Consider the following 13296-nt stretch of genomic DNA (forward strand, 5'->3'; position numbering starts at 1 on the left):
AAGTGGGAGCTGAGCTATTCACATAAACAGGGGTGTCTATGCAACCCCCCCCTCACAGCATATAAATGTCATAATATTCTGATTGCTAAATGCGGGCATAAACGAGCCGACAGCCCAAATGAAATTCATAGCTCTACATATGGTGACAAATAACAATGCGGGACTGTAATCACTAGAGCATAGTGGGCCGAACTGAGTGCAGGAGGTAAACCTGTATGTGTAGTAGGGGACCCCTTATTGTGGAGAGTAAAACTCAGGCATATAACAGGCCCAATTAACATCCCCAACTATAGCATATAAGGAGATCTATGTGTACATATGGACTATATCTAGCTGCAGAGTTTTTTTTTTTTTTTTTTTTTTTTTTTTTTGCGGGGTTCAACAGCGGGGAGAGTTCAATTGAAGTGAACAGGAGGAGAACGACTATGACTATAAATTGAAATTAATAAATACCATCAGCTCGGTGCAGGAAGAAGTAAAAGCGGAATATCTGAGAGCTATATACCTGGAATAACTCATGATCAACTCATTACCCCATTGGTATTGACTCTCATGTATTGCTGCCCGCCCTAGATATAGTAAGACTCTGGCCCAATGTTCTAACTGAATAGAATTTTATGGAGCATCTCTGCCAGTTCTGACGGGTCTGTAGAGATAAATAGGGGGATAGTTGGGAGGATCTTAACTATAATCCCCCCCCCCCCTCATTGAGAATTCCCCCTACCGAGAACCGATTAAGCGGATTTAACGGTATCTCGGTGCCATGGATATTGTTGTAATGATTTTTGGAGGAAAGACCCCTACTGCTGAATAGTGGCCATAGAGGCACTATAATTTTGGATATCGCAGCTACAAAATCCTTACAAAATCCTTACGTCTGCATCACTTCAGGAACATATACGATAAACTGGGCTGACGTAATACAGGAAACATCCTTGGTAAAACACAGAAGGTATTCCCCAGTAAAATGACAATTAGGCTGTACTAGGAGAACTTAATCTAAAAGAAGTAAACAGGCTTTTTAACCCGAGGGGTGAGAGAAGGGAAAAAAAGGGAAAGGAGACAGGGTCACCTGGAACAACGGACTGATCGGGCGTAAAGGGGGGCTATTTAGATTGCTGCCTTATCTTTTTACCTTTCCCCGTGGCTCCTTTTATTCTTTTTCCGTTTCAAACTGGGGAAGAGAATCAGACCCACAAATAAAATGAATAGATCAACGAGAGGGGGTACTACAAAACCAATCAAGAACAATTCAGGGAATGGCTCCATACAGCAATACATGACTCAAGAAGGGAATAGTAAAAGCCCAGGTCTTTCAAAAAAATCTGAAAAAAAGAAGATTGATACAAAAAAGGGTACAGGAATAGGTAGCGCTGAGAGCTCTAGAGGTGAAACGACACTTGAAAGTGAGCAAGAGCAATATAATGTAGGGGAGTCAGATCAAGATACACACCCCCCCACGAAGGCAGAGATGAATGCCATGCTGATGAGGATGGAAAATGCCATGGAAAACATCATCAAGACAGAAATTAACAAGATAAGAGCAGACCTAGGTGGGCTCCGCGACAGAGTGGTCGAGACGGAAAGGAGAATAGAGGAGCAGGACCAGGAAATAAACTCCTTGAAAAAGCAAGTAAAAGCTCTGACTGAAAATCAGAGATTAGCGGCATATAGGATTGAGGATCAGGAGAATCGTAATAGACGACAGAATCTTAGAATTAGAGGGGTGGTAGAAGAAAAAGACGAAGATCTCAGGGACATTACGAACATTCTATTGAACCCCTTGTTAGTAAGATCAGTAGAATCCAAGCCCCTTAAGATTGAGAGAGTACATCGGGTGGGAAACCCCCAACAGATAGGAAAATATGGTCCAAGGGATGTGATTGTACGTTTTAAGAACTATGTGGATAAAGAGGAAATCTGGAGAAGCCTCAGGGGAAAACCTCCCTTGAGATATAGAGACATTGAGCTACAAGTTTTCTCTGATCTGTCTAAAGAAACGTTGGCCAGGAGAAGGAATTTGAAACCCCTATTGGAGCTTATGAGGGCACAGAATGTAAGGTATCAGTGGGGGTTTCCGGCGTGCCTCATTGGCATCAAAGGGGGCAAAACAGCACGACTCAGACACCCGGAGGAATTGAATGAATTTTGCTCCAAAATGGACTTAACGACACCAGAACTTCCAGAATGGGTAGATTAGTTGGGCTCTGCACGACCCGAGATTAGGGTTCGAGGTGGGGAGGGGGGGAGGGGGGGAGTCAGGGGAGTGCCCCGAGCACCACCACGAATGAGGAGTCAAGGATGAGGGCGAGAAATCCCCCATCAGCGGCTCCCAGGCCAAGTGTGGGCCGGGGGTGGGGAGGGTGGGAGGGGGGGTTGGGGCACTGGGGGGGGGAGGGGAGTAAAAGGGAGGGGTGGGATGGGGGAGGGAGGGGGTGGGATGGGGGAGGGAGGGGGTGGGAATGGGAAGAGTGGGGGGGGTGGGGGGAGGCAGGGAGACCATCTGACCGACTTCACAAGAAAACTTTTCAAACACTTTAAAAAAAAAAAAAAAGTTATATGACAGATGTCAAGTTTCTCTCATATAATGTAAAAGGGTTAAATTCCTATGTTAAAAGACACAAAATTCTCTGTGAATTAACACAGTATAAATCAGATATTGTCTATCTTCAAGAGACCCATATTACCTTGGAATCCAATATAAAGCTCTACTCATCAGAATACCCGATATGGTATTACGGGGATACAATCTCATCGCGATCCCGGGGGGTCGCTATTGGATTCGCTTGTAGAATCCGATTCACATTGGTGGATAGACAAACAGACCCGGAGGGAAGATTTATGTTCCTGAAAATAAAACTTGGAGGAGAGATCTATACCCTAGCTAACGTGTACGCCCCCAATGTAAACTCGGTTAAATATATTAGTAAAATCATGAGAAAATTAAAAGAATTTGAAGAGGGCCACGTAGTTTTGATGGGAGATTTCAATTTCTGCATGAGTCCAAGCCTCGACAGCACGTCCTGTGCACAGGGGACAAATCGTGAGCAACTAAAGATACTGATAAAACAAATGACACAAAATCAAATGGTGGATGTATGGCGGATCCTCAATCCGAGGGCCCGGGACTACACGTTTTTTTCACCTGTGCATGGGACGTACTCGAGGATCGACTATGTCCTCGTCGACCACAGACTTCTGGAGAGTGTAATAGAAGCAAGGTGTGAGATCATGACGTTATCAGATCACGCCCCTATAACCTTAAAAATAAAAACTTCTATACAAAAAGACACACCACCAGAATGGAGATTGGATGAGAGTCTGTTGGGGGACGAGGAGGTAGTGGAGAGGATACAGAAAGAGCTGGAATATTATTTTTATGAGAACGACAAGGAGGGTATCTCAAGAGCATCCCTCTGGGAGGCCCATAAAGCATATATAAGGGGAATCTTTATTGCAGAAGGGGTAAGGAAAAATAAAATAAGAACGAATAAATTAAAAACATTAAGGGAGGAGATTTATCGGCTAGAACAGGAGCATAAATCACAGGGGCAAAAGAGGGAAATATTTCATGAGTTGAGTATAAGAAGGGATGAATATAGAGCTCTGGCGGAACAAGAAACTAAGAAATATATAGACCAGACAGAGAGAGAAAGATATGTCTGGGGAAACAAACCTAGTAAAAACTTGGCCAGAATGGTAAGGAAAAAGAAAACTAGGAATTTCATAGAAAAAATCAGAAACAGGAATGGTGACTTAGTACATGCGACAAATAAAATAGCAGAAGTATTCCGGGGCTACTATGAAGAACTTTATGATATCCAACAAAAGATCTGGTGTCCACGCGAAAAAATGGATAAGATCAGGGAAATATTACAGTTAGCCAATCTCCCAAAATTAGAAGAAGAGGAGGTAGAAGAGATGGAAGGCCTAATAACAGAACAGGAAATAAGGGAGGCCTTAAAAAACACTCCTAAGGGGAAAAGTCCCGGGCCAGATGGCTTTACATCTGCCTACCTACAAAAGTTCAGTACCATCTTAACCCCGAGACTCTGCCAATATTTTAATGGTCTTGGAACTGACTATGAAATGAGTAGAGAGGCCTTAACAGCAACGATTACAGTGATCAAAAAAGAGGGAAAGGATAATACGACTTGCTCGGGTTATCGACCGATCTCACTCCTGAACGCAGATACGAAACTGTATGCAAAAATTTTAGCGGAAAGAATGAAGGGAGCGATGACAGCCATAGTCCACCCAGACCAGGTAGGTTTTATACCTGGGAGGGAGGGAAAAGACAATGGTGTGAGGGCGCTCCTTCTCCTTGAGCAGATCAAAGAAAGTGGGACCCCCGGTCTATTCCTGTCGGTCGATGCTGAGAAAGCTTTCGACAGGGTAGACTGGGGATTCCTGATACAAACCCTAGAATGCATAGGAATAGGTCCAGGGATGATAAGGAGAATCAAAACCCTATATTTCCACCCGTGTGCAAGGATCAAAATTAACGGATCCTTATCCGCACCTTTCGAGATGAAAAATGGGACTAGGCAAGGATGCCCCCTATCCCCCCTCCTCTTTGTTCTATCATTGGAACCCCTCCTGGCAATGGTCCGACAAAACCCAGAAATCTACGGGGTAGGAGTAGGTGAAGACGAGCATAAACTGTCAGCTTTTGCAGATGATTTATTATTCTACATAAGCAGCCCAAGAGTCACTCTCCCGAAGCTAATAGATACCTTAAAACAATATGGCGAGGTCTCAAACTTTAAAATGAATACAACAAAAACGGAGATTTTGAATATTAATATCCACAAAGATGAAGAACTATATTTGAGGAAGAAATACAATTTCTCCTGGCAAAGAGAGATAAAGTATCTGGGTATAAAAATGGCAAATACTTTGAAAAAAATATATAGAATAAACTTTATCCCCCTTCTCGACGAAATTAAAAGAGAAATTAAAACTATATATAATAGACCAATATCGTGGTTTGGGAGGATTAATGTAGTAAAAATGGTACTTATCCCCAAAATTTTGTATAAATTCCAAATGGCCCCAATTTATCTGCCTCCGTCATATATCAAAATAATTAACACCCTTCTTATGAATTACATATGGAACAACAAAAAACACAGAGTCTCTGCCCAAATTCTAAAACGAACTAAGAAAAAAGGCGGCCTGGCTGTACCTGACATTAGACTATACTATAACGCTTCGGTCCTCACACGGGTCATAGAATGGGCTAAAGAGTCACAGGATAAAAGGTGGATAAGTATTGAATGCACTTTAGCGAGGGCACAGTTAGGGAGACTAATTTGGAACCCCCCACATTGTAGAACCCTACACACGTCAACACACGCAATCACACATAACGCTTTAAGGATATGGGATCGACTACACAAACAATTAAAAACTAAATACAACTCACCCCTTATAGATTTGAAAGAAAACGAATATTTTGCACCTGGGACTAAAGAGGTAGGTGGTAACTGGATTAAAAATAGAACACAGTTAAAAGACATAATATTAAAGGGTAAAATTATGACCCTTCACGAAATTAGGATTGAAATGGAGGCACTCAGCGAGTGGAGATACCTTCAGTTGGTATCATTCGTTAAGTGCCTCCCACACCCATTGAGGTCACGAGAGGAGTACACTACACTGGAACACATGTGTAGTACCGAAAGCTCAAAAGGAAATATTTCCAAAGTATATAAATATTTGCAGAAAATAGACGAGTCGGATACGCTAAATTACATACAAAAATGGGAGAGAGACCTAGGAGTCCCAAGGGGGAAGACGACCATAGAGAGAATCCTTAATCTGACTCATACGTCGGCAGTTGATGTAAAAACCGCCGAGATGAACTTCAAGTGTCTGACAGGATGGTACACTACCCCAGATAAAATGGCCAAATTCGGAGCAGGGGAGTCAGACGAGTGTTGGAGAGGATGTGAGGTAAGAGGAACGATGGCCCACCTGTGGTGGGACTGTGTAAAAATCAAAACGTTCTGGGGAAAGGTTTTGGCCTTGATAAAAGAGATAACAAAAAAAGAACTGGAAGATAACCCTTGGATAGTCCTCTTTCATGGGGGAGAAACGCCAGTGAACGAATATAGGGGATCACTGATTCCGCATTTGTTGAACTCTGCGAAACGGTTGATACCCCTAAAATGGAGAAACCCGGTAAGCCCGCAAATATGGGAGTGGATCGACTCTGTAGAGGGTACCTATAGGAGGGAAAAAGTAAAATACGGTGTTGAAAAGAACAAGGCAGGAAATGAGGATATCTGGGAAACATGGATCGAATTCAAAAAGTCTCGGAAGTACGCAGAAAATATGAGAGCGGAATAAGAATGCAGCAGCACAGGAAATAAAAATATTAGGTGGAGTCGGGAGATGGTCTGGGGGGGGGGGTGGGAAGGGCAGTTGGGGGGGGGGGGGAGGAGGGGGAAGGGATAAGGATGGGGCGATCCGCCACGTTATCACGTAATGACAGCATGTTGGACCTTGTATATATGAGTAATGCTCTAGCCAGCCTAAATTGTTAAAGGGCTGAAAGAAGTTACGGGGAAAAAAAAAAAAAAAAAAAAAAAAATAACAAACTATATGCAAAAGCAGAATAACAAATATAGAATCAAGTAAAAAAAAAAAAGGTACCACAAATGATGCAATACCCGAAATAGAGACGGAATTATGAATAAAATCATGAGCAGGTCTCTTGCTGTGGTTATGTCTGACGTGGAAGAAAAAAAAAACAAAAAAAAAAAAAGAATTGCTGTTTAACTTGTAATGCTTAACTTGTAATACCAACGGCCACCACCAGATGGCGCCAGCTCACACATCTGGTGGTAATAACTTGTAATACCAACGGCTCACCACCAGATGGCGCCAGCTCACAAAAAAAAAATTTTTTTGCCCACCTTCCAAGCCAAGTCGCCAGGACACCATTTCTAGTCGCCATGGCGACCTGGCGCCCGGGATTTGTCGAGCCCTGTCTTAGACATCTGGAAAAATCAGTGAGCCAATCACACAAGCAGGAAATTACATTTCTGGGGGTGTCCGGTACACAAAACGTACACCGAACACCTCCGAGCTGCCATATTGTATTGAATTTTACTGAAAATTACAGTGCTGCAGATTGAAAAGGAAAGTTCATTTTTAACATTCAATTAAAATAAAGAGTGCATAGCAATTATACAGACAGAAAGGTGGTGGTTTCATTAGTTTTAATTTTTAATGTAACCTGGTAATCCTGCTATTAAAGATAAAAGCGTGGGAAACCATAAAAAAAAAAAAAAAAAAAATACATATTTACCTCTATCATCGTTATTATGCTGCAGCTGTCCCCCGTCAGATCAAAACTCCCTCAGTTCTCGGGTCATCTCTGAGCAGAGAGCAGTGACTGTCAGTCACCGCTCTCTGCTCTGTCCTTTCAGCGATCACCAAGCAGAAGGGGTTTTAAGAGGCTGGATAATGGCCTGTACACACAATTTGAATATCGGACCAAAACCGGAATCCGAGGAAGAATCGTACGATTTTCAGATTGTGTGTACACTACTTTTGAGAGCCGATCATGAAAGTTCATCCGATATTATTCGATCGGACAAGCAAAACATTTTTCCTCGAATGATACCAGATCGTACGATTTTCGTTTAGTCAGTATAGTTGTCATCTGAAAATACATGACATCACTTTAGATTTTTTTTTCTGTCGTACGAGAATTTGTGACTTTTGTAACCTATTCAATTTCTATTTGTGACTATTAAGCGGAAAAAGTCGTACGATCTGTCGTACGATATTCAGATCGTGTGTACGGGCCATTAGGCTCTCAGCTGCAGACTTAGAGGCTGAGCCAGCTGCTGGTCAGGCATCTGGGTGAATGACGTCATTATTGTCGGGATCCTTCCAGAGCCTGGAGTGGCTCTGCGATGTCAGCGGACTTTAGCCCAGTGTCGGCTGATTTTGGGTCACAAGAGAGAGAGAAAAAAAAAAATGTGTGCACTTCTGTGACACAGAAAAGAAGTATGGCCAAAAAAAAAAAAAAAAAAACATTGTTGCTATCTGAGACCAGGTGTGGTGCCACCATCTTTGTTCCCAGCGTTATGGGGTGCCAGGTGCTTTATTCTAGTTAAAGCATCCGGCCCCCTTAATGACACGTGCCAGGCCCACCCTCCTCCAAATTCTGTGCATGGGACCTGAACCATTCTGGGATTAGTGATGTACATAGTTCAGGGGATAATATATATAACATTGTGGAAGGGAGGGATGAACGCAAATGTAACAATCCCGTTGGTTGGGCTCTCAACCAAACTGTCAAACCATCCAATGGCTAGTGTTTAAACTGATCACATGTGCAGCATCATGGCACTTTAAACATTTGAATCTCTGATCTTGTACATCCCACAAAACTGCTTCATCAGGGAAAGAAATTTTGCACCAAAAACATAAATGGCAGAAAAAAAAAAAAAAAAAAAGTTATATGGGGCATAGAATATCAGTGTTCAGGCATCATATGGGTTAATGCCCAAGTGTGACGGTCATGAATATTGCGAGACCTCACTGTCTCTGCCAAAGGTTCTTCAGGGTTAGTTCCCTTTTCTCCACAGAAAGGAGGATTGTTCCCTTCTGTCACCAATACTGCAATAGGGCCTGGGATTCTAAATCAAGGTAGGGTGCAGAGGGGTGATCTCTGGAATGCCAGGCTGTGTCCATCTACAGCCCTGGTGCCCAATGGCTGAATGGCAGTAGCTGGAGCATTGGTTTTTAAGGCCTGTTCACACTATGTGTTTTTCTGCACACGAGCAATGCCAGGCACCCCAAGGGCACTCTGGGCCCGAGCAATGCCAGGCACCCCAAGGGCACTCTGGGCCCGAGCAATGCCAGGCACCCCAAGGGCACTCTGGGCCCGAGCAATGCCAGGCACCCCAAGGGCACTCTGGGCCCGAGCAATGCCAGGCACCCCAAGGGCAAATACACAATTGTTTTCTACATGTCCTGTTCACATCAGATTCCTGGACGAACTCCTACAAATGCACAGAAGTGATGTCATCCCATGCGAATCCACGAAGGCAGCCCAAGACCGACACCCAGCAGAAAATGCCGATGCAGGACGGGGACCATTGAAGGAAAGGCAAGTTTAAAGGGTCACTAAAGGAAAAAATTGTTTTGCTGAAATGACTGTTTACAGGGTATAGAGACATAAAAGTTAACCGATTCCTTTTAAAAATGATTAAAAGTAGATTAAATTCAATCATATAATGTGCCTCTAGTTTCACTTTCGGTTTTAAACTGGTTTCATGTTTCTGTGAAGTAAAGAGACCCACAGAACAAAAACAAACAAATCCAGGGCAGTGTTTTGTTTTTAAAATGAATCTGATTGGTTCTGTTAAGTTTTAGACACACAGTAATGACAGCTTAGACCACCGTGAAAAGCTCCCAGTACTGTGGTTATAAGGAGCCAGACAACCAGGAAGTGTGGAGATCACAGCAGAATTACAGCTACTTCAAAGCAAAAACAAACAATGAGGACATGAAACCAGTACTGCTGTAAGGTAAAGGAAGCTATTTAGCTAAAAAAAAAAATTCCTTTAGTGATCCTTTAAGCTCTATTAATGAACCAGTTTAATGGCTTGCGGAAGTAGTGGGCTCGTCATCATGTGATCAGTGTGATAGCCAATCACATGATCCGGAGCCCACCTGCCTGCATTAAGAATACCTACAGGGCCAGCGGGGCATGATTCCCAACACATAGTTAGTCAGGTTGAAAAAGACAAATGTCCATCTAGTTCAACCAATAAAAGGAGAAAAAAAAATTATAAGATCATACAATCCAATATACACAATCAACCGACAGTTGATGGTCCAGAGGAAGGCAAAAAAAAAAAAACAACAGCAAAGCATGATCCAATTTGCTCCAGCAGGGGAAAAAATTCCTTCCTGATTCCCTGAGAGGCAATCAGATATTCCTTGCATCTAACCTGGCTTGTTAGTGGGTCCTGAGGACAGGAGTTGAGAAGCAGTGCACTAGACGTAAAGGGGCCCCCCCCCCTTGTCCTCTGTGATGACTCAACACCAAGTTCACTATATGGACCCCTTATGATGATATACATGGTTATCATATCCCCCCTAAATCTACTCTTCTCAAGAGAGAACACATGATAACATGACAGCCAATCATAGTGATTGTATGGCTAGCAGCCTGTCTACTGGTCTCCAGTGTTAAAGCGGAGGTTCACCGCTAAAATGCTGTTTTTACCCTTAGAGTGATGCTTGTTGTGTCTAGGGGAATCGGCTAGTTGTTTTAAAATCGAACCTGTACTTACCTTTTTAGAGAGCGATCTTCTCTGCCACTTCCGGGTATGGGCTGCGGGACTGGGCGTTCCTTCTTGATTGACAGTCTTCCGACGGTCGCATCAATCGCGTCACGATTTTCCGAAAGTAGCCGAACGTCGGTGCGCAGGCGCAGTATAGAGCCGCACCAACGTTCGGCTTCTTTCGGCTACTCGTGACGCGATGGATGTGACCGTCGGAAGCCTGTCAATCAAGAAGGAACGCCCAGTCCCGAAGACCCATGACCGGAAGTGGCGGAGAAGATCGCTCTCTACAACGGTAAGTACTGCTGGGGTTTTAAAATAACTAGCCGATTCCCCTAGACACAACGAGCATCAATCTAAGGCAGTGTTTCTCAATTCCAGTCCTCAGGCCCCCCCAACAGGTCAGGTTTTCAGGATTTCCCTCAGATGAAAAGGCTGTGGTGATTACTAAGGCAGTGAAACTGATCAAATCACCTGTGCAAAATAATGGAAATCCTGAAAACCTGACCTATTGGGGGGGCCTGAGGACTGGAATTGAGAAACACTGATCTAAGGGAATCGAAGTTAAAAAAAAAACATGTATGGGAGAACTCCCGCTTTAAAGCCCAACTCTACACAAATTAGACAGCTCATAGATCATTAGATTTTATTTCCTTCCATCACTGGTAGAAAGAAAGAAAAAATTGCACAATTTCCCCATCAACACAGTCAGTGGAATGTCTCCTGCAGAGCTTTTGTGTTCTGCCGCTGGAGCCTTCCCGGCTGGTGGCTATAGGCACTAGCCTTAATTGCATGTAACAAAATAAATAAAAATCAGATAGGCTGGTTGTACCGAGGGCAATTGATCGACTTGAGTACAATCAGCCTGCCCATGCATGTACTGCATCTCAGCCAGTCCCTGCTGAATAAGGATGGACTCAGGCGTGTTTCGAACTCCACGCTCCCACACCCGCCAGGAAGCTGACACTGCGCAGCGCTAATCACAGGTAGAGAGACATTTCCTGATCTCAGCAGCCGTGGATAGTGAAATGTCTCACTGCCTGTGATTAGAGTGTCAGCTTCCTGGCGGGCGCGTGGAGTTGTGAACACGTCTGAGTCCATCCTTACTGCTGAACCAGACGAATGCCAGTCCATGTATGGCCAGCTTTAGAAACAATCCCTTGCAATAGGGCTGTGCCCGCAGCACAAAGGTGAATTGCTCATTTTGTCCAGGGGGCAGGATACACAGCAGGGTTGCCAATCATCATGAAATTCAAGGACAGTTTGCATGTCTTTACCATATTCATGGACAGATGTAAAAAAAAAAAAAAAGGGGGGGGGGGGGGGTTTAATGGATTTTAGAAACTATCCGTGAATGTACTGACAGTTGGCATCCCTGATAAAACAGTTTTACCTGATCCTGTACTCCCCCAGCAGATGGTGCTCCCCCAGATCCTCTGTGTCATCGTGTCCAATGCAGGGCTATGGCCCCTGCTCTTGAGGACATCAGGACCTTAGACTGCAGGGGTGCAGAGGCCGTGGGTAGAAGCGAAGATCAAGTAAGTAAATCTCCCTTTATTGTTGTCACAAATCAGCAAAATAAAACTTGCTAAAAAGGGGATTTTTTTTTTTTTTTTTTTACTTGTCTTGAGTGTGGCTTTAAAAAAAAAAAAAAAACATTTAAATGGGCTGGTGGGGGTAAGCTAGAGGTAAAATATGGGTGTGTGGGAATATGGGTGTTATAGAGAGTTGTCACCCTGATCCTTCTCTCACCTACCTGGGGACCTGAAACAAGTATACAAGCCTTGCTGGCCTTCACTTGCTGCATGCTTGTCCTGAGTCTGTGATTGCAGTGTGACCAGAATCACAGCCCCAGAGATCAGAGTCCTCACTATACAGACTGACAGCCCCAGAGATCTCACTATACAGAGTGACATCCCCAGAGATCTCACTATACAGTGACAACACATCCCACCATTACCATGCAGGCAGACGAGCCAGCTTCCTCCTTGCAGTATCAGTCCCAGCAGACCCGGGTGTCCTCCGTGCCCTCAGTCCCGGGTGTCCTCCTTGCAGTGATCACAGTTCGGCCATTCTCACATTACTTCCACCGTCCACTCTGCAATTCCACACCCACCGCTGCCAGCAGCCTGGCAGGACAACCAATCTATCGCTCTCTGGATGACTCACCCCGACTGGCTGCAGTGGAGATCGGCGCTCGATTGCTTTCCCTCTGAGAGTCAGCAGACCCGCTCCTGCTGTTCATACACAAGAGCTAAATAAAGCGTGTCATCCCTGGACTGCCCCATCCATGTGTGCCCAATGTGTGCTCATCAAACAGCCTGCCCCATCCATGTGTGCCCTATGTATGCTTATCACACACCCTGCCCTGTCCATGTGTGCTCATCAAACAGCCTGCCCCATCCATGTGTGCTCATCAAACAGCCTGCCCCATCCATGTGTGCTCATCAAACAGCCTGCCCCATCCATGTGTGCTCATCATACACCTTGCCCCATCCATGTGTGCTCATCATCATACACCCTGCCCCATCCATGTGTGCTCATCATACACCCTGCCCCATCCATGTGTGCTCATCATACACCTTGCCCCATCCGTGTGTGCTCATAATCATACACCCTGCCCCATCCATGTGTGCTCATCATACACCCTGCCCCATCCATGTGTGCTCATTATACACCTTGCCCCATCCATGTGTGCTCATAATCATACACCCTGCCCCATCCATGTGTGCTCATCATACACCCTGCCCCATCCATGTGTGCTCATCATACACCCTGCCCCATCCATGTGTGCTCATAATCATACACCTTGCCCCATCCATGTGTGCTCATAATCATACACCTTGCCCCATCCATGTGTGCTCATAATCATACACCCTGCCCCATCCATGTGTGCTCATCATACACCCTGCCCCATCCATGTGTGCTCATCATACACCCTGCCCCATCCATGTGTGCTCATCATACACCTTGCCCCATC

At 44.5% G+C, this 13296-nt stretch overlaps 1 protein-coding gene across 2 annotated transcripts in view; it reads right to left on the reverse strand.

The window, feature by feature from the left end:
• The window catches only part of WFS1 (wolframin ER transmembrane glycoprotein), a 78552-nt gene extending 65926 nt beyond the window's left edge, over nucleotides 1-12626 (reverse strand). The window contains exon 1 of one of the 2 annotated variants that reach the window (XM_040335398.1): nucleotides 12486-12626. In XM_040335398.1, coding sequence (XP_040191332.1) covers nucleotides 12486-12561 — 76 coding nt within the window. In that variant the 5' untranslated portion in view covers nucleotides 12562-12626. The other variant, XM_040335399.1, reaches the window with a different exon arrangement.
• Nucleotides 12627-13296: the final 670 nt, after the last annotated feature.

This window comes from Rana temporaria, chromosome 1, assembly GCF_905171775.1.
Source record: "Rana temporaria chromosome 1, aRanTem1.1, whole genome shotgun sequence".
In the NCBI taxonomy this organism is placed as follows: Eukaryota; Metazoa; Chordata; class Amphibia; order Anura; family Ranidae; genus Rana; species Rana temporaria.